At 35.3% G+C, this 18720-nt stretch overlaps 1 protein-coding gene and 1 long non-coding RNA gene across 3 annotated transcripts in view; both read left to right on the forward strand.

Moving 5' to 3' along the window:
- Positions 1-1400: 1400 nt before the first annotated feature.
- On the forward strand, positions 1401-5911 carry LOC112213514. Its single transcript, XR_002947396.2, has 2 exons — positions 1401-1653; positions 5597-5911. It is a non-coding gene; the product is annotated as an uncharacterized LOC112213514 (long non-coding RNA).
- Positions 5912-6125: 214 nt separating this feature from the next.
- Positions 6126-18720, forward strand: part of LOC100750012 (pyrokinin-1 receptor) — a 32695-nt gene continuing 20100 nt past the window's right edge. Inside the window, exons 1-3 of one of the 2 annotated variants that reach the window (XM_033322896.1) lie at positions 6126-6450; positions 9357-9877; positions 12723-13129. In XM_033322896.1, coding sequence (XP_033178787.1) covers positions 9393-9877; positions 12723-13129 — 892 coding nt within the window. In that variant the 5' untranslated portion in view covers positions 6126-6450; positions 9357-9392. Of the gene's footprint in view, positions 6451-9268; positions 9878-12722; positions 13130-18720 lie in introns of those variants that run through there. The other variant, XM_003492415.4, reaches the window with a different exon arrangement.

Genomic DNA, 18720 nt, shown 5'->3' on the forward strand with positions numbered 1-18720 from the left:
ATAGGCAAGTCATCAAAAATTTTGGAGATTTCACTTTCAAGGATAGTTTACGATTAGTTTTTTTGAAACTAAATTGAGGTTCAAAGAATTATCGTAACGTAAACATTCGAATTCGAAACATGCAATCGGATACTAGCCGTAAGATATTATAATTTCAAATTTAATTTCAAATTTCGAGAATTTCCTATAAATTTCTTACGGTTTGAAATTTGAAATTTAATTATTGCATTTCGAAAATCGAAGATAATTTTAAGGTAACGATACCTGCAGAAACATTCTATTGCAAATATATTCCATTAATTATTTCATATCATTTTACATTGATTATTTCACATCGATATTTTCATATTTGCAAATATTTTAATCTCGGCATCCGATCGATTTAAATATAAAGTAGAATTTCCAATGACTGCATAAGCACAATCACGAATTCCAGTTTTCCCAACAAATAAAACGATTAATAATCCTCTGGAAGCGAGTTCCTGAACAACTATTTACTTCGCAAAAAGTTCACATACGCATTCATGAATGCCGTGCATCCAAACATTCCTCGCACCTTCTCTGTTGAATCATCCAAATTCAATTTCCCGGTTAATCCGTCGTTCCATTAATTAAATAAATACTTACACCTTCGATCGATCTCCATTTCGATATTCCAGCCTCATAGTAAACAATTGCGTTTCAATACTGTCATGGAATAGGCTTCGGTTTTATTTACATGAAATATTGGAAAAATGATTATTAAAATGATACGTATCCAGTTCTTTGGCCAGGTATTATTTCGAAATAATTATACATTAATTAGCGAATAATTCGACGAATTGCATTATAAGCAAGTGATTTCTCTTCGAATTGCTTTATTATTTAGCTACCAAATGAAATAATTATCCATTTTAATTGGTATTTGGTGCGAAGAAACATCGATGTCATCACACAAATTCAGACGTTGATTGGAATTAAAATTCAAAAAAATTCCGAGGGAATGTTATATGCATGTTACGTTGTGAAATAATTCGATTAAACTGTTTGTAAGTGGAATATTCGCAAAATACAATTACTCGAGGCTTCACTTAATGTTAAAATCCAAATTATTCTGTTTCCGTGAATGTAATTAATTTTCATTTGAAATTTATTCGCCAGTGTTAACCGAAATAGAAAATTATTTGATCGTAAGACAAAAGAAATCTGCTTCGTCTGAATAAAATAACGGAATAATGAAGCAATGAGGAAACGATTCATTATTTCGTTGCTTTAGTTGGAATACGATTTACTGAAACACGTGGCGACGTATCGAGTCAGCCGGGGGCGGAAGACGCAGGTGCGAAGGCAGCGCGTTTTGTTGTGAAGACCGCCTAACGACGCTTCTTTCAAATTCTCAGCACCGCCACCGCACGCTCAGAACGCGTTCAGTTCTCGTGGGCATCGGTCGATTCCAAAACACGCTGCCTGTGCCAACATCCATGAAAATCGCTAACCTGTCTCTTATCTTTCCAAATATTCCATTACATTCTTCTTTGTTGATTCCAGACGAACAACACCAATGTTTGGAAAGAGACTCAAGTTCATTGGCGAATTCGTTTCGCGAAAGGTACCTTTAGTGAGCTACGCGTGTGACTAATGGTTTCGGTGTCTTTTTAGATTTTTGTGCTTTCTGTGAGTGTTGTGAAAAATCGTAAATATTAAATATTAATATTAAACTATTTCGTAGTTACCAAATGTTATGCAAATATGTTATTCAAGTATCAACGCTAAACTCTTATTTTGTTCTCATTACATGCTATTGAAAATGTTAAATACTAACATTACACGGCAGTTTCTGTTGATTTTTCTTAGTTCTTTCTTTTGAAATTTCCTTGCGAACACGAAGACGATACGTCTCAAGGTAGAACACAGAGCTCTTTGGTAAAGTTGCAACACCCGTGACAAATTGCTTTCGCGCTCTTCAAAATTTCCGTTCTATTTGTCACTTGTTCTTTCTTCTGGAATTCTTTCGTGAGTAGAAGTTTATTTTATATTTCAGATGTACGTGAAACAAAATCAGAGTATACGAAGTATATACCGGCAGCTTTTATTTAGAAACAATTATTTTGATACTCTGTAAGATTTCTATGAACGTCGCGAAAGAGTTTTCTTATTTCTCGGGATTCCTTGAGAATTGTTTCGTAAATGGAAGTTTTTAAGTTTGGAAAATGGTAGTAAGGAGTACGCTACGTGCAATAACTTATAACTTCGCATGTAACCAACCATTTCGGAGCACTGTAGGATTCCTGTGTTTTCTGTGAATGCAACTGTTGTTTAAAATAGTTGCTATTTAATAAGAGAGTTTGTTGGCTTTCTTTCCTCCTCCTTGGAAATTTGATCACAGCTGCAAAACTGTTACGAGTTTCACTCGTAAAATGTAACGTGGAATTGGTACTATGTATGGGAAATTTCTTATTCAACATATATAAGACACGTAACAAATCGTCTCAGCTCTCTAAAGGATTTTCGTGGAAGCTGCGAAAAATAAATATTTCACTCGTTTCTCATCTTGTCTTTATTTTGCAAGTTTCTGCATTTTTTATTCAGATTCGAGAATTCCATTGGATCTCGGCAATTTTTTCTATCTTCACAACTTCTCGTAGAATTTAAGAATTGATCGGAAGTTGGGGACTCTTAATTCTTCAAATTCTCCGTTTCAGACTTCTTCGTTTCCTGAATGGAACCTAATTTTCTATTTATCTTGTAGAATAGAACACGAAACACTTCGTACAAAGAATTCTTTGGTTAACATAAACCACATGTGTCATTCCCGTGACAGTAAACTCAAGTTCTCAAGTGGAACATCGAATACACACTCAGTGGACAGACTGTTTGATTTCGATCTGACAATAAGTGTGGCGAACAGTGTTATTCTAATATGGTGTGATTATGTTCGTTCGTCAATGGTTCCAGAACAACAATTGGGTAATTTAAGGGTTTCATAAATGAGCATGCGATAGAGTAGCTCGTCAGCGCCTATTGTATTCTTCCTCTATCTCCTTCCGAAGACTGTGCAAAGGAAAGGTCGTAAAAAACAGAGTTCCCTTAAAGTCACCCAAGTACCCATCATACTGTCATTACTAGGGACTGTCTCAACGAGAAGGAGTTCCTTCAGTTAGAATAATACTCCTCGTCAGCAAGTAAAAAAAAAAAAGAGCAATTCGCGATAATTCAGTATTATCTTCATAAATGTAACTTCCTTTCTAGTTTGTTTTAAATGAGTGTCTCTTCCTTATCTACATTGTTGTTTCTAATTGTTAGAAACTAAGAGTTATCTTACATAGAATATTTATTATATTTATTATATTATTATATAGAGTACAACGGTGTTGAAGATACGTGTTGAAGATATTTCCTTCGATTTTCAACATACACGAAAACCTTAATTTTTATTATTGATTTTAATTGCAAGATTTATTCCATATGCGTTTTGTATCGATACGGTATATCTGATATTTCCAGCAAAGGAATTATTTTTCCTAGTAGAATGTTTGTAAATCAGAAGCTCGAAGTATAGGAAGCAGAAATTTTATTTTTCATATTGCTATTGTATGGTTGATACGATGTAAGCGAAATGAGATTCACGAGGATTATTCTTTTTAGATGGCTGTAAACAAATTACACGAATGAATCGAGTATCTTGGAATCTTTCTCAAATAGATCTGCTAATTTCGTACGTTATGAATGAATTCTATTTTTTCTCTGTCCCCTCGTGGTGGTCGGCAAATATCTAAAAAAAAATTTACCACAGCGTCCTTTGTAAGTTACAAATAGCTCTGTAATATAGTAGTCATTTTATATAATTCTGTAACAAACGGCGCGATCTCTGGATAAAAATCTTCTTTCTGTGTAGTTATATCGAGCGATACGCGAATATTTTCTGTCTTTCGAAGAAATATAAAAAAAGACTGAAGGGAAAATGCACGATGAAAAGTGTGAAATACCGGTAGTTTTTCCTTTTTAGACGAGAATAAAAGAGTCGCGAAAAAAAGAAAGCGTAGAAAGTGTAGGAGCGTTAAAAAAAAAAAATAAAAGAAAAAAGGATAGCTATATATCTCATACCGATGCTGTAGAACAAGTGAATCGAAATTGTTCATCGATGCAGAATTTTATAACTCTCAAGTTGTACTATGTACGATTCAACGATACGTATGACACGAGATATTGAAATTTCATATAAATATCGCTTCTCTGTAAAAGTTCGTGAGGGTACACATATATTTTCTGTCGTTTATCGTGAACGTCATAAATACCAATGATATTGATTTTTCTTCAATTTTAACCGTAAAGTTACTTCGTCTGAGAAAGGAAAAGGATTTTTATAGTGAATATTGAAAGAGATTAATTAGCATCGAGGTACTCTACAATTTTTTGTGCTCATCAGCAACGTTTCAAAAGTATAGGGGAAGAATGAAAAGAATTATTCGCTTAATTTAATGACATCATCTATCATTTTTATCACACCGTCAGCTTATTCTGTTCCATTGAATTCGTCAGTATTTTTCTTCTTTTTTTTCTTTTTTTTTTTTTTGATGCAACTTATGGTAATTATTGAATCAATTAGAATATGAATTCGTCTTGGAATTTTACCAATTTGATTATCAGCCAATTTATTTTCTAAACATTTAATTTCAACTTTATTCAATAATAAATTAATTGTATTTCTCTGTACTGTTTCCTGTAAATTTATACGTAATAATTAATCTGTAAATTTTATTGTTAATCTTAGACGCACAAGGTGAATCAACACTATTTCCTAAAAAGAGCAGAAGTTTACGTTAGATTCGAACAGAATGTCGATTCAAACAGAAAAGAAAATCCAAAGAGACATCGAGAAACAAACGTCCATCAAATCGAGACTTGAACCAATTTCGTTTGAAACGAACTTAACATCAATAATTACAGAAGATGCTCGTATTCTATTAACGTTAAGTGACACACGATTAAAGACTGACACAACAATTATCACGGACAGGCAGATAAAACAGATACGTTTGCTCTATTTCCTATTGCGGGAATATTGTCACGTAGCGTTTCTCTTGACACCGTTGAGACAACACCATTTACGAGACGATCGAAGATAACGCATGGTGGATCGTATAATATACCTCGTGCTAGATTGATTTTGCGCTCGAAATAATCTGTTAGATGGGAGAATCAGTTCGCCATTTCAGCGACGGTCAGGAGAAGCGTGGACGATTCGAACGTTGTCGAAGAATGTTCAGTCGCGCGCAAACCGCGCTCTAATCGCGTTCGTGTCACGAAAGGGAGCCACGCGAACGAACAGAGAAACTGGGAGAGTATAATTCTTTTCGTTAGAGTCAACCGGTTGATGAGACGAAGAATTATCGCGAAGCTGAGTTGAACGATACCTTTGAGATTGTCCGGAGGAATTTTTTAATAATCAGCGACTTGATTTTTTGACATAAAGGAATAGTCAAGTCAGAGGGAAAAGAAAGAAACGAATGAAATTTCTTTTGAAGTTATTCGAGGAAACATTATAACAATTGTGCATGTTATGAAAAGCATTTTCTTGTAAGGCATTTCGTGAACAGGATTTTTTTTTTTTTTTTAGATCAATCAGATAAGGAAGTGAATGGATTGTTGTGGTTGTAAGAAGCTCGATCATTGGAATTGAGGTGCGAATTCAAAGGATGTTTAATGCGGTGAATAATTTGATGACGAGAAAAATTTATTTCTGTTGGTGAAGCTTGGCGATAAGCAAGAAAAATATTAAACAGGTCTTCGAGGGAGAAGTGTAACTTTGAAGAAAATCTCATTGGTTTTATGACGGAAACAATGAAAAATTTGAAGAGATGTTCTGTATCTATCTGCGAAAGGTAGAGATAAATCATTTTGAGAAAAAAACAAGAACAGTTCGAGGATGATCGTGAATAATCTAATTAAAAATTGTAAAATTTAATATTAAAATAATTAAGTTTCATACAAAAATATTAAATTTCAAGTAGGTTTTCAGAAAAAAGAAGATATAACTAAATCTGAAGAAGAAACGAACAGTTTAACGATGATTGTGTACAGTTTACTTAAAAATTGATAAAATCCTATTCGAAATAAGTGAAATTTGAAATAAGTTTTTAAAGGAAGGAAGAAACGAAAAATCGTAAAGGTCGAGGGGAACAATTTAATCGTGCTTGGGAATAATCTAAATAATCATTCTTAAAATTCAACTTGAACCGTGTTACGAAGAACTAAGTGTACAGATTAATAAAGAAATATAAATTTGAAGTGCAAAAATCGATAATTGTATACCATACAATTATCACAAAGAGGAAGAAAAACTTAAACGAAGGTTATACAGCGTTTGACAGATTAGTGGAGTTGAAAGGGGAAGTAAGAAGAGAAAGAATTGATGGATAGTCTTGGAAGAGGAGAAACAATTTTCAACGATCTCACAGAAGTAAGTTTCAGGTAAGAGAAATAATTCATAGAAACAATAAAAAAATATTATAAAAGATTGTAAAAGATATCCCGTATTTTATAAAGAATATGCAATTTCCGATAGAAACGAAAAGCTAATTAAAACAAATGACTAATTACTTAGACGAAGAAATTGTTTCAAACACAAGTTCCAAACAACTTACAACTCGGCACTGTCTTTCAATAATCGAGAACCGTTCATATACGAGTGAACTTTCCTAATTCACAAAGAAGAAACGACACAAAAGCGCGACGAACGAGACGAAACGATTAATTAATCATCTTGTACGAAGGAACTGTTGAAATTTGAATGCGAAGTGTCCTACGGTGATTGACTTTGACGAACGATCGAAAATGATTCAGTTTTAAGAATGTTTGAGATTAATTGAGCTAAGCACGTAGAAGCTAATTGGAACTAATTTATAGTTGAAGGCGCGAATTAAATGGAAATTCCAGCGAAAATAATCGCCGATACTTTGATTGACCAAATTATTTTAGCGAGCATTTGATTCGAAATTGATCGAAGAACGAACAATAGTGGAGAAAGTGTTAAATTCATCGTAACAAAAGACATAAAGATGAGTTAAATGACGTATGAAATTTATTTTTAAGCACATTGGAAACGTAATGAAAGATTATCGTGATCTGCGAGTATGAACATGTGCGTGTCCGTCTAGACGAAGCATCATGAAATTTAAACTAGAACCGTATCGTTACGATAAATCAAATAATTTACCGTCGCGTAGTACGAGACAAATTGATGAAAATCGCATGGGATTCAATCATAACAGCTATAAATTATAAAATTGTATAGATATCGATTAGAAGCATCTTAATACTAATTTATCGGCGAAGTATCGTAACAATCGTGGAAAAGAAATTGTAGAAACGTAACTTGTATTTTTATACTTTCTTTAACATTTCGTATTTTTCACAATTTCAGTCATTTTCCGTAAGATTTTCAATCGAACAAAGCGACAGAAAAATGATTTGAATTGAAATCGTGCGATCAATTGAAACGAGGCCAGGAATAATCGGTTCGCATCGTAAACGAGATAGCTGGACAAATTTAACATAACGATCGATTAATTGGCGTTAGTTACGTTAATAACGTTGGATTGATTATTCTGATAAACAAAGAAGGAAAAATAAGAAAAGGCCAAAACTGTTCGCACGTGCAAACATTTTCAGGCATGTTTACAGTTGGTTGAATAATCAAACGACGCTCAAGTCATTTGTACGGCGTCGCGTGTTAATCGCGTCATAGATACTAATGACATACAACCAAGAATCGAATTACTATTACACAGAATAGTGGTCGAAACTATTGCGAGGTATATCGAAGGCAATGATTAGACGAACGATCAGTGTACAATTAGATTTGATTCGAACTTGATTACAGTGACACGATTCAGATTTAATTTGATCGATGAATGACATAATCGACAACTAGACGCTTAAATTGGAATATGTAATTAATAAAATCACCTGCTATTACGGTACGGTAAGTAAAATTGAAATCGTCGAACATTTCCATCCGAAAGAAAGAGAAAATGAGGAAGTAAAGTTTGTGCGATTGAAAAATTCCAGAGTTGAATGAAAGAAAATTCCAGGGTTAGATATATGAAAATTCTCATATACATAATCAGAAAGAAATTCATAACAAAATATAGAAAAAGTTTTGGATGAAAATCGTTGAAATTTTAAATTTCATAGTAAGATTAAAAAGGACTTGTATTTATTAAAATTGAAAAGTTTATACCAGAAGCCGAAAGAAATTACGTTGAAAATTAAAAGTCCCTGATAAAAATCGAAAATGATGTCGTGAAAATTTAAAATCTCGTAAGAGAAATTGAAGTAAAGTTCATCGAAAAAATGTTGGACTTTTATAATGAAAATTGAAAGAACATTTTCATAAGTTAAAAAGAGTTAGAAGAGAACAGACACTTTTTCTAATAAGATCCATCTTACGGAATAATAGCGTCAAACCAACGATCCAATCTCTGAGACCTACTGCAAAAAAGAACGAGACGGCCGGACACCTTAGACCGGAAGTATCGTGGAAAGACAATCTCCGAGTGACGACACGTGGATTGGATGCTTAGCAGACCAGAGCAATCATAATAAGCTCATCCTGCCCCGTTGACGATTTTCTATTAATATGTCTCAGCGAAGACCAACGACATATTCTATTCGTCCCTGAAGATACAGTGATCAGCTGTGTTTCGATCGAACGACCGACCTATTTTTAAAGCCGCAAATTGATTCGAACGCTTTCAACCACAGAAATCGACCAATAACACTCAACAACTTATCTTCCAATATTCTTCGATTTCATAAAAATTTCGAGGCTAACTTATCGAGTTTAAATGAAGACCAAGAGAGAAGAAGCGCTCTTCGCAGACCACTTGACGCGTGGATTGATAATAAAGACACCACGACGAGTCTGATCGAACCATCTATTCGCGTCGACCTCGGTAAATTGATTGGAATTGACTTAATCGTCCTCGAGGGATACCAAGGGTTCGCCTCTGTCCTTGGAAGTACTCGAAAATGTCGAAGAAAGACGCAACCGAACCTATCTCTCGTTGTATCCTTCGTACCATCGTCAACAGATCATCAAAACAGACCTTTATGATACACCGAAGCTTATGAGATTTCAATTTACAAACAGAACACGCGGTGATTTAACCTTCCGATCGACTACCATATCGATTACGATTAAACGAAAGAGACGAAGGCGATTCGAATTCGATCGAAACGATGGAATAAAAAATTCGCTGAAACTTTCGCTGATTAAAATGTGCACGCAGCACGAACGTGGTTAATTAATGTCAAAGTTAATTCTATACTAGTCAATCGTGCAGAAAGCTAGTCAACGTTACCCGATTGCACAGAATCTCTCAGAATCAGCCGGAATCTGGTGGAGAAAAATGATTTCGTCGAACAAATCGATCGGTTCGGAAGGATCGATAATAATCGGAGATAGCATGAGATTGGCCGGAAGTCACGAAGATTCGCTGGCCTCTGAAGGTAAATGGGAGAATTACACGGGACCAATCGCCGAATATTTGCAGCAGGAAAATTGTTCGACGGTGAGGCGAGATCCGTTGTACATCGTTTTACCGATCACGGTGATCTATACGGTGATCTTCCTCACCGGATTAATCGGCAACGTGTCCACTTGTGTTGTGATCGCGCGTAACAAGTCGATGCACACGGCCACCAACTACTATCTGTTCAGCTTGGCCGTTTCTGATTTACTGCTGCTGATATCCGGCCTGCCTCCAGAGATGTGCTACATCTGGTCGCATTTCCCGTACGTGTTTGGCGAGGCGTTCTGCATTATTCAAAGCTTCGCCGCGGAGACGTCCGCGAACGCCACCGTTCTGACCATCACCGCCTTCACTGTCGAAAGGTTTGTAACCAATTTGAATTGAATCATCGACTTGAGAATACAAACCGACGAACTCGTAGGTTGTTCTTAAATTTAGTATTTCACTCTTTCTTGTTTGTTATTCTTGGACGTGGATGTTTGTACAAGTTGACGCTTTTACTGCCATTCATTGTTATTTAGACATTTAAATTTGTTAACGTCCGGATATTTGTTATTGAAGCGACTAAAGAATAGAATCTAAAGAAATATTTGTTCACCTACTAAAAATGATAACTGAGATTACGAATGTTTATGCAAATGCATGTTTTTATTTTTATTATTTACCTTTATCTTGGATTTTCCTTTGCACTCAAGCAACAATATTTTTTTAAATACCCGATATAATGTACGTACGACAGAAAGAAATAACATGATTGAATAACATTCATTTGTTATTACGTAGAAACTTACGATCGAATTAAAGTTTCCGAAGATACGTAAGATCTTTTGTGGTTTGTGCTTTAGTCCCGACCCTGTCGAATAATTGACATGGGACGATGGTTTTCGAAGACATCAAGAGGGTTGAATAGGTTAAAGAACCACGTCAAACGGCTGTAGTCTTCTTTTACTGTTTACCATTCCTTCCAATTAAAGGATCGATCGAACCAGTTGCGTTCGCCTCAAAACGTTAATCTAAATCGCCAGGTGTTTAGTTCAGTAAATGGTGTTAGTCTTGTAGTTCATTTTACGTAGCTAATATCGTTTTGTTTTTCTTTTTTTTTTTTATTTGGAAGAATTTTACAATCAATGCTCATTGAGAATTATAAGTATATTATTCTAGCATGGTACTATAACTCGAATAATAAGTGTTTATCGTATGTTTGATTCTAGTTGAATCTAATGAGCTAACATCGAAGAAAACTTTAAAACTTCTGCTTTTAGCTCTATTTTACGTGGCTTTCGTTACTTTGTCCACGTAGCATATAAAATTTTCCTCCGAGCATGATAATTAATTTTTAATTAAAGACGTTAACATAATGAGAAATGAAGAGAATCTTCGATCTCAAATTTGCATAGACTTGTTAACCTTTTTCTCTTTAATATCATCTTTACGATAAAAGGAAGATAGAAATGGGTTAAAAGAATATTTTATCTTCAATTTTCTCGCAGCACTTACTTTTAATTTTCCAGTCTTACATGTACTTTTGTTTTTTTTTCTTTTGTGTAATATCACCGTCAGAAAATTTTTCATCTTCTTTCTAGTAAATCACGGATTTATAAAATCGCAGATACGTAACAGTTTTCTACGAGGTTCTCAATAAATATCGCCGTAAATTAAATCACTCTCGACCTTTTCAACGTTCTCGCCTGAAAGTGTCAAGCTTTCACGGTGTATGGTTACATGTCATCCCCTTGTCGCGCGGAAATTCCCAGAACTGTCTAAAGTAACCCTTGCTGGTTGACACAAATAAAGCGTGTCCAATTCTCTGAGACCTTCTTTCTCTTATCTCTTATTTCTGCCTAAGTAAACCGCTACGATCTTTGCTTTCTCGATCTTGCTGTAACCCTATTCTATGACGAATAATTGCGGAAATCGTGATAAAATGGATGATAGATACACTGGAACGGTCGTTAAGAAACAAATCCTCAAATTATGATTAATATCTTGTTAAACTCAGCTAGAATCGTTTTTCTGTCTTACATTGAAATGTTCTTACATTATTAAAAATGTTGCATTTTTTAATGTTCACAGTGATGTTTCGATGTTTCTTTTCTTTTTTTCTTTTTTCATTTTTTAAGGGAAAAACGATACTCCAGAGGGTTGAAGCACTTTCCCCACTTTTTTTCTGTTTGCTCTAGCTTTACTTATATAAAACGTTTCATCTTCGTTAATAATTTCTATCATGACAAGTTGACAGAATCTCTTTCTGGATACAGAAAAGCTTCTTCCTTTGGAAGAGGGAATATTCTTGGAAACGCAAGTAACAGTCGCTTGTCTACGAAGATAGCACTGTTTCTTCTAGAAATCAGAATATTTACCTTGAATACGTATCACATGTTTTACTGCAATACGGCTTTCCCTCTACTGGCATTGAAATTGGAAAATTCTTAGTAAACTTGAAACTTAAAATAACAACTTCTATTGCCCCTGTTAATTATTTCTTATAATATTATAGATTCTACATAAACTTTTTTATTGTACAAAGAGAATTTTACCCTTTTGTTTCCCACCTTCCTTTCGTTTCCTTTAAAAAAAGGACTACAATACGCCGTCTATTCCACGCAATTGCACAAATTTGATTGTCGTTAGCTGAAACGAACGAATATAAAAGTAAGCGTATCTTGGAGTTAACTTTGTGCATTTTTATGCATTCGAAATGTACGATCGCGTTTATCTAAACGAACAAAACGGAAGCAAAGAAGCAAAGGTAAGAGTAGTGAGAACTCGAGGCAATCGTAACGAATTCGTATTAGTTAAGAAATTTTGTACTATCTACGAAAAGTTAGCACCATGAAAATGAAATATACAGCCCAGAAGAGGCTTCGTTGCAAAATAAGGATACACGAAAGCACTTTTGTGTAGTCACTTTATTACATAATAAACGTTCCAAGACCGACGCGGTACAACGATAGGTGCAACAATAAATCCGAGAGTAACATCCGAGTAATATTTACATCCGGTATTGCTCAGTGAACACAGCACGCCATCCATCATCGCACATTTATCTCCATTTTCCAGTTCGCTAACGTGTTTCCACAATGTCGGCTTCGTTAAAGTTCCTGCTAACAAGCGGCTTCCAAAAACCGTTCTTTCCCTCTATTTTTTTTTTTTTTTTTCTTTTTAACTTGATGGAAAAATGGCGAATAACGCGTGTTCCACTTTCAGGTACGTCGCGATCTGTCATCCTTTTATCTCGCACACGATGTCGAAGTTGTCCCGGGCGGTGAAGTTCGTCATAGTGATTTGGCTGCTGGCGCTATGCCTGGCCGTGCCACAAGCGGCTCAATTTGGCATCGTTTACGACTATCGCAACGGCTCGGTGGTCCTGGACTCGGCTCAATGCTCCATCAAGTGGTATCTGATCGAACACGCCTTCGAGATATCCACCATACTGTTCTTCATCCTGCCGATGACCATCATCACCGTTCTCTATATACTGATCGCGATCAAATTAAGACAATCCAGACTGTTGTCAGCTACTGCGAAGAGGAACCATTTGTCAGCTGGATCCATTTACGGCGATAGCGGGAGAGGAAAAAGCTCCGCGCAGAAGAACGTTATTCGAATGCTGGGTAAGTGAAACGTTTCTTTAATTTTGTATCTTTTTCCTTTTTTTTTTTCTTTTATTATGAAACGTGACAGGGCAGTCGAAATGACCGACTGGTTTGTAATGTTTCGAGAGTCAACTGTCGACTGATAGTTTTAGATTAAATGACACGACTTTTGGTATTTTATAGTTTGTGATTGATTTTTTTTTTTTTTTTTTTATTGATCTCTGTCACGGAGGATATAAAATACGAAGTAGAATGGAACAAATGTTGGTAATCGAATATAAATCGATATAGTCATCTGTAGCACAATATTATTTATTTGAGATTTAATACAATAGGGATGAGGGTCTGTTGAAATTCTCAAGGGGAAGATAAATGAGGGTATTTTGTTTGGAATGTTTAGGAATTTAAGGATGTCATGGAAGTTTTACCTGTGAAAGTTTTCTATGAAAAATATTGTAGATTTGCATGGAAATATTGTGTAAGAGGTACGCCAGCTATAATCGTATTTTCCTTCTAAACTTGATATAGATTTTTTATTTATATTTAATACATATTACAGTGGTCTGTATTGTATTCAAAAATTTCCAAACTCAAAGTTACTACTATATAAATATGTCAAAGCCAAGAACCGGTTATACGACCATATATTAAACACAAAATTCCCCTAAAAAATGTCATCTGCATCAATTAAGGATTCCATTTGCAACTTTATTAACGATGTGCAATAATAAACATCTATCTCGTTACATACAGACTTGAAACCGGTTTGAAAGATGCTGTAAATTTGATCAGTTGCTAAATTAACGAAAAAAAGAAAGAAACATACGTAGCCGAGATTCGCCTGAATGGTTTCGAAGTGGTTGTTCGACTTATTGTTCGTCGATCTGCGATCACCAGGAGGGAGGAAAAGCATAATACGTTCGATGCCGAGGAGATTCGTAGGTTTACGGCCCTATAAAAATAGTTTCTACTACTGTGATAAATTCTTTTACGAGTGTCGAGGCGGTTTCGTTTGATGCGAAAAATTTATCGTGCCAGGATGCACTTAGCGTGTCTCGAATTGTCACGATTGTCGCTGTTCAATCAGAAATTAAAGTAACATAAAGAAACAGACAAAGCGGAGTTTTTTTTTTTTTTTTTAACAGAATAAACAGATTTAACGTCGGTTTATTTAGAGCTGTATCTTTTCCTGTAAATATTCAGGGTCGTGAGTATTAAAGTCATTTATCGAAGATCAATCTGAGAAATGATTCGGACATTCTTAAAACTTTTCAGCAACTTATTATCTGATTTGGAACTTTTAAAGATAAATAGGACTGGTAGAGATTATAAGATCTTGAGATAAATAAAGAATTCTGGCATATATATTCAGTGTTGCAATAAAAATATCATTTTTATGTATATCGTGATAACATCGATAACACTAAACCTCTTTTCATTCATATCCATTAGATCCCTTTGAAATGAAGTCATTGCTTCGACTAATTCTGCAAGACAGATTAATTTTTCTATCGTATTTGTTCTTACCTAAATCAAAATTTCAATTCAGATTTATCCCGCGTAATTCGTATAAAATTAGTTTAATGAGACTTAGATTATGAGACAGTAAAGTCTAAACACGTACGATTCTTAGTTCGTCGTGTTTCTCGTTCGTAATTGTCGTAAAAGGCACCACAAATTTTTGTATATTTCGTATACAGATAAAATCACGTTTGATTAGTCGTTTCCTTGTTATTTGAATTATCGCGTTTTACATAAAACCAAGAGATGTTCTATTATTTATGAGAACGTACACTGTACAATTGTACGCGTGGCATAGTTTCGTAACACGATTTTTTATGTAGTCGAACTTTCACCAGGGCAATACGCAAAACTTATCGATGAGAATAGACGAGAAATACAGGATGGTTGGTAACTGGTGGTAACAAGCGGAAAGGGGATGATTCTACGTAAAAAAAGAAGTCGAAAATATAGAATAAAAATTTTTCGTTTGAGGCTTTGTTTTCGAGAAAATCGACTTTGAACTTTCGCTCGGTACGCGTGCACTTTATCACGTCTCGTTATAACGTATCTCACTGTAGATCGTTGTCTCGATGGAAAAATTTAAAAAAAGAAAAAAAATTTTTTTTTAATTTTTATTCCATATTTCCGACTTCTTTTTCGCGTAGCATCACCCCCTTTCCGCCTGTACCACCAGTTACCAACCACCCTGTATTTCAAAAACAACGCCTTCTTTCAACGAGGATATTCATCCGTCATTAATTTTATTTGTTTTCTACGAAAATCGTCCTTCATGCTATTCCTTTCCAGCGGATGTACGTATTTTTGAATGACGAATGCATTGAACAAAATATCACACGGAAAGAACGGACCATTTTGTCCTCTATCATTTTATATTGGTAGCGTGAAAGTTTAAATTTATGGAAGAATGTATTTCACTGGCGTGAAATCGTATCTCTGCGAGAGTATCGCGTTTTCACATTTTCACGGAATCGAGTTCCTGTCGATTCTTTATCGAGTTACCGTAATAGTTATTGTCATTCAACTCGCATACGATCTTCGATAGTATTTTATGGAATTTTTCTGTACAATATTTATCCTTATTGATATCTTGCGAATTTTTTGCGAAGTTGCCGCAAGGTAGCCGGCAAATTTCCCAAGAGAATTCCTTTCCAATTTTCATATACATCAAATTTTATTGAAGTAATTACTTTTAGGAAAACTCTACGCTGTTCTTTTGTATCGCCACTACCTGAATACCGCCATTACGAAGAAAATAGAATTTAGTGAAGTAAAAAAATAAAAAAAGAAAAAGGGAGGTCCATATTATTGTGCCCTTGAACATGAATGTTGTTTGGATTACAAAGTCTAGAAACAAAGAGCTATAAGTAGATTTTTATTGACTATCTCTTGTAACTTTCAACTAGAGTTACATACCAAGTTTAATTTTTTTGGTAATGTCCTTTGCTATAAATATTATATATCGACGTGCTCCCTATCACCTTCGACTATAATGTAACACTGCTAGAGCGAGGATCTGGGTCAGTATACACTATACTTATACTTATTTCAATATATTTCTATTACACATTCATCCACGCGTTCCTGTATAGCGCATTTCTCAACAAATTTCAATAGAGTTCTTAGAAAATTCATGTACAGTTCTCTTACAACTGCTACGGCGTTCTTACACAGTTCTTATAGCTATAAACTATTAGTTTTTACTAGAGACTCTTTAGAAGCTTCCATTCATTAGTAATGTTTTTTTAAAGCTCTCGTAGATTTTCTATCAGATCTTCGCAGAATTCGTACAGGATTAACGTAACGCGTTCTTCTAAAGAATAATTAATAGAATTCTTCTGAAATGTGCGTAGAGTTGCTGTGGAGTTTTCACCAAGTTCCAGTAGAGTTTCTTCAATTCTTCTAAAACTCTCTGAAAATTCCTATCGAGTTTCCGTAGAATACGTTTAGATTTCTATTAAAACTACCGTAGCATTTTCGTTGAGTTGCTATAGAATCTCCTCTCAAGATTCTGATTAAACTCCTAACGATCTATCGTTCGGATTTGAACAAAAATTTCCAACAAAGTTTCACTTTTTATCGAGCTTTCTTGTACTCTCATCGAATTCTCCTTTTATTCCGATTAGATTCTCAACAGGTTTCGCGATCGTATGGTTCTTATCAGGTTTCCTTGTCGAATTCTCATCGTGAAACGAATTCTTCCATCGTGATCGCCTTCTAGAAATTCTCATTTGCGAAAAAACGAAGAGGGAAAATATCACCTGTCCAACTAGTAACCAGCAACATGTCCGGCGATTGAATCGACGGCCGTAAATTCGATCGACGCAGGCTCCGGATAACTATTTCTCGAAACCTTTTCGGTCGCGCGTGCACGCTCCCATCAAGATGTCGAAAAGGTAGCCTCGTAAAATCGTACGACCTGGTGATTTCGGTTAGTTTATGGGAATGTGTCAACCACAACCCTCGTAGTCTGGTTTATCCATATCGAGATGAATGAATGGATTCATAATCCCTTAAATGTACAAGACCACATAAAGATCGAGTTCGTTATGTCTCTTTCAATCTTTTGATTAGTCAGTTATTCAATTGGAACGTTCGCGAGATATAAAGAAATTATTTCTCTTTTAAATTAATAATTACCTTTTTCCAAACTATGTTTATTATCGGTTGTTACTATGATCGCTCGGATCATCGAATGAAAAATAATATAATATACCGTGTCATTTTTCAAAATCTGATCCTTCGAATAATCTTAAATAATAGAACTTATATCAAATTTACATTTGTATTTGACGATGTACAATACCTCGTTCAATTTTTCTAAATCAGATTCTTCGGTGCAACATAGTTTCCGAAATTCATATTAGCATTTTTATCATTCCGCTTCAAATTAATGTTCTTAATCATTTGTCCTATTATGACGAACAATACGACACAGTGGGTCGGGGTTATCTCTTTTGGTGAATTTTCTAGAAACGTTGCACGATTTAACTCGATATCTTCAAACTTTCGGCTGGACACACGAATAGAAGATAATTATTTCTCTACCACTTTCCTGCTGGTAGCGTCTGCTTACCAACCTGCTACTATCACATTTCTTTCTTAATGTAACTGCACCTCTTTCCCACTTTCGACTTTCTTAACGATCCAATAACAATTCGCTGAAGTAGAAACACTTTAACCGAAACTAGCACGAAATTCCTTACGTCAGTCCAGATTCAAACTTGAATCCGTGCCATCTTTTTAATGAAGTTAATTTCGAGCACCGATTAAATATCAAAAGTCAAGTAGCACGATTAACGTTATTACCAAACCATAGAAAAAAGGCAAGATTTACACGCTATGGCAATCAAATAACGAGGGAATCAAAAAACGAGGCACGTGTTACCAGAAAAATAATGCGAAATGAAATTGCATCGAGGGAAAAATACATATGTCGGGTTTACAGTAAAATTAGGGTTAGGGGCGTGAAACGAATCTTCGTTTGGGTTACACGTTGTCGTTATGCAATAGAGAAGACATTGACTAGTGCAAATACGATTATTATAGAACCGGACAAGTAACCGTGGTAGTTAGGTACTCGAGAAACTAATGACAATGATCCTAGGTTCAATAACGAATCCGCGGTCGACGGGATGATAGATGAACGTACTCACAAAATCTAAGTCGGACGCGTAATATTCACTGATCGTAAAGGGTTACTTCTTTCATCGATGAGATCGCGAGCGAGAATGACTTTCCCGTCCCGATGATGCCAGAGAGGAAAACTATATTGGGGTGTGTCTAAGGACACGAGATCATCGGATTCGTCGAGATAAGCCTTCGTTCAGAAAGTAGGGGAAATTGACGTTGCCGCTAATTGGTCAATCTCCATACCGGTGGTTAAGAAAAGATGCTAGCCGCCCTCGAGGGAAAGTTGCTAGTGGGAGACGCCGCTCGTTGAAAAATAGGTCTCCCCTATCTTCCCGTAGTTGTGACAGAGACTGTTTGTCTGTTTGAAGGACTTTAGTTAACCAAACCTTAAGATTTATAACGGGCCCTCGGGCTAGCCGAACATGTACTGCGGAGACGCATCGACATCTGGACAT

This window comes from Bombus impatiens, unplaced genomic scaffold (genome assembly GCF_000188095.3).
Source record: "Bombus impatiens unplaced genomic scaffold, BIMP_2.2 scf_0724, whole genome shotgun sequence".
In the NCBI taxonomy this organism is placed as follows: domain Eukaryota; kingdom Metazoa; phylum Arthropoda; class Insecta; order Hymenoptera; family Apidae; genus Bombus; species Bombus impatiens.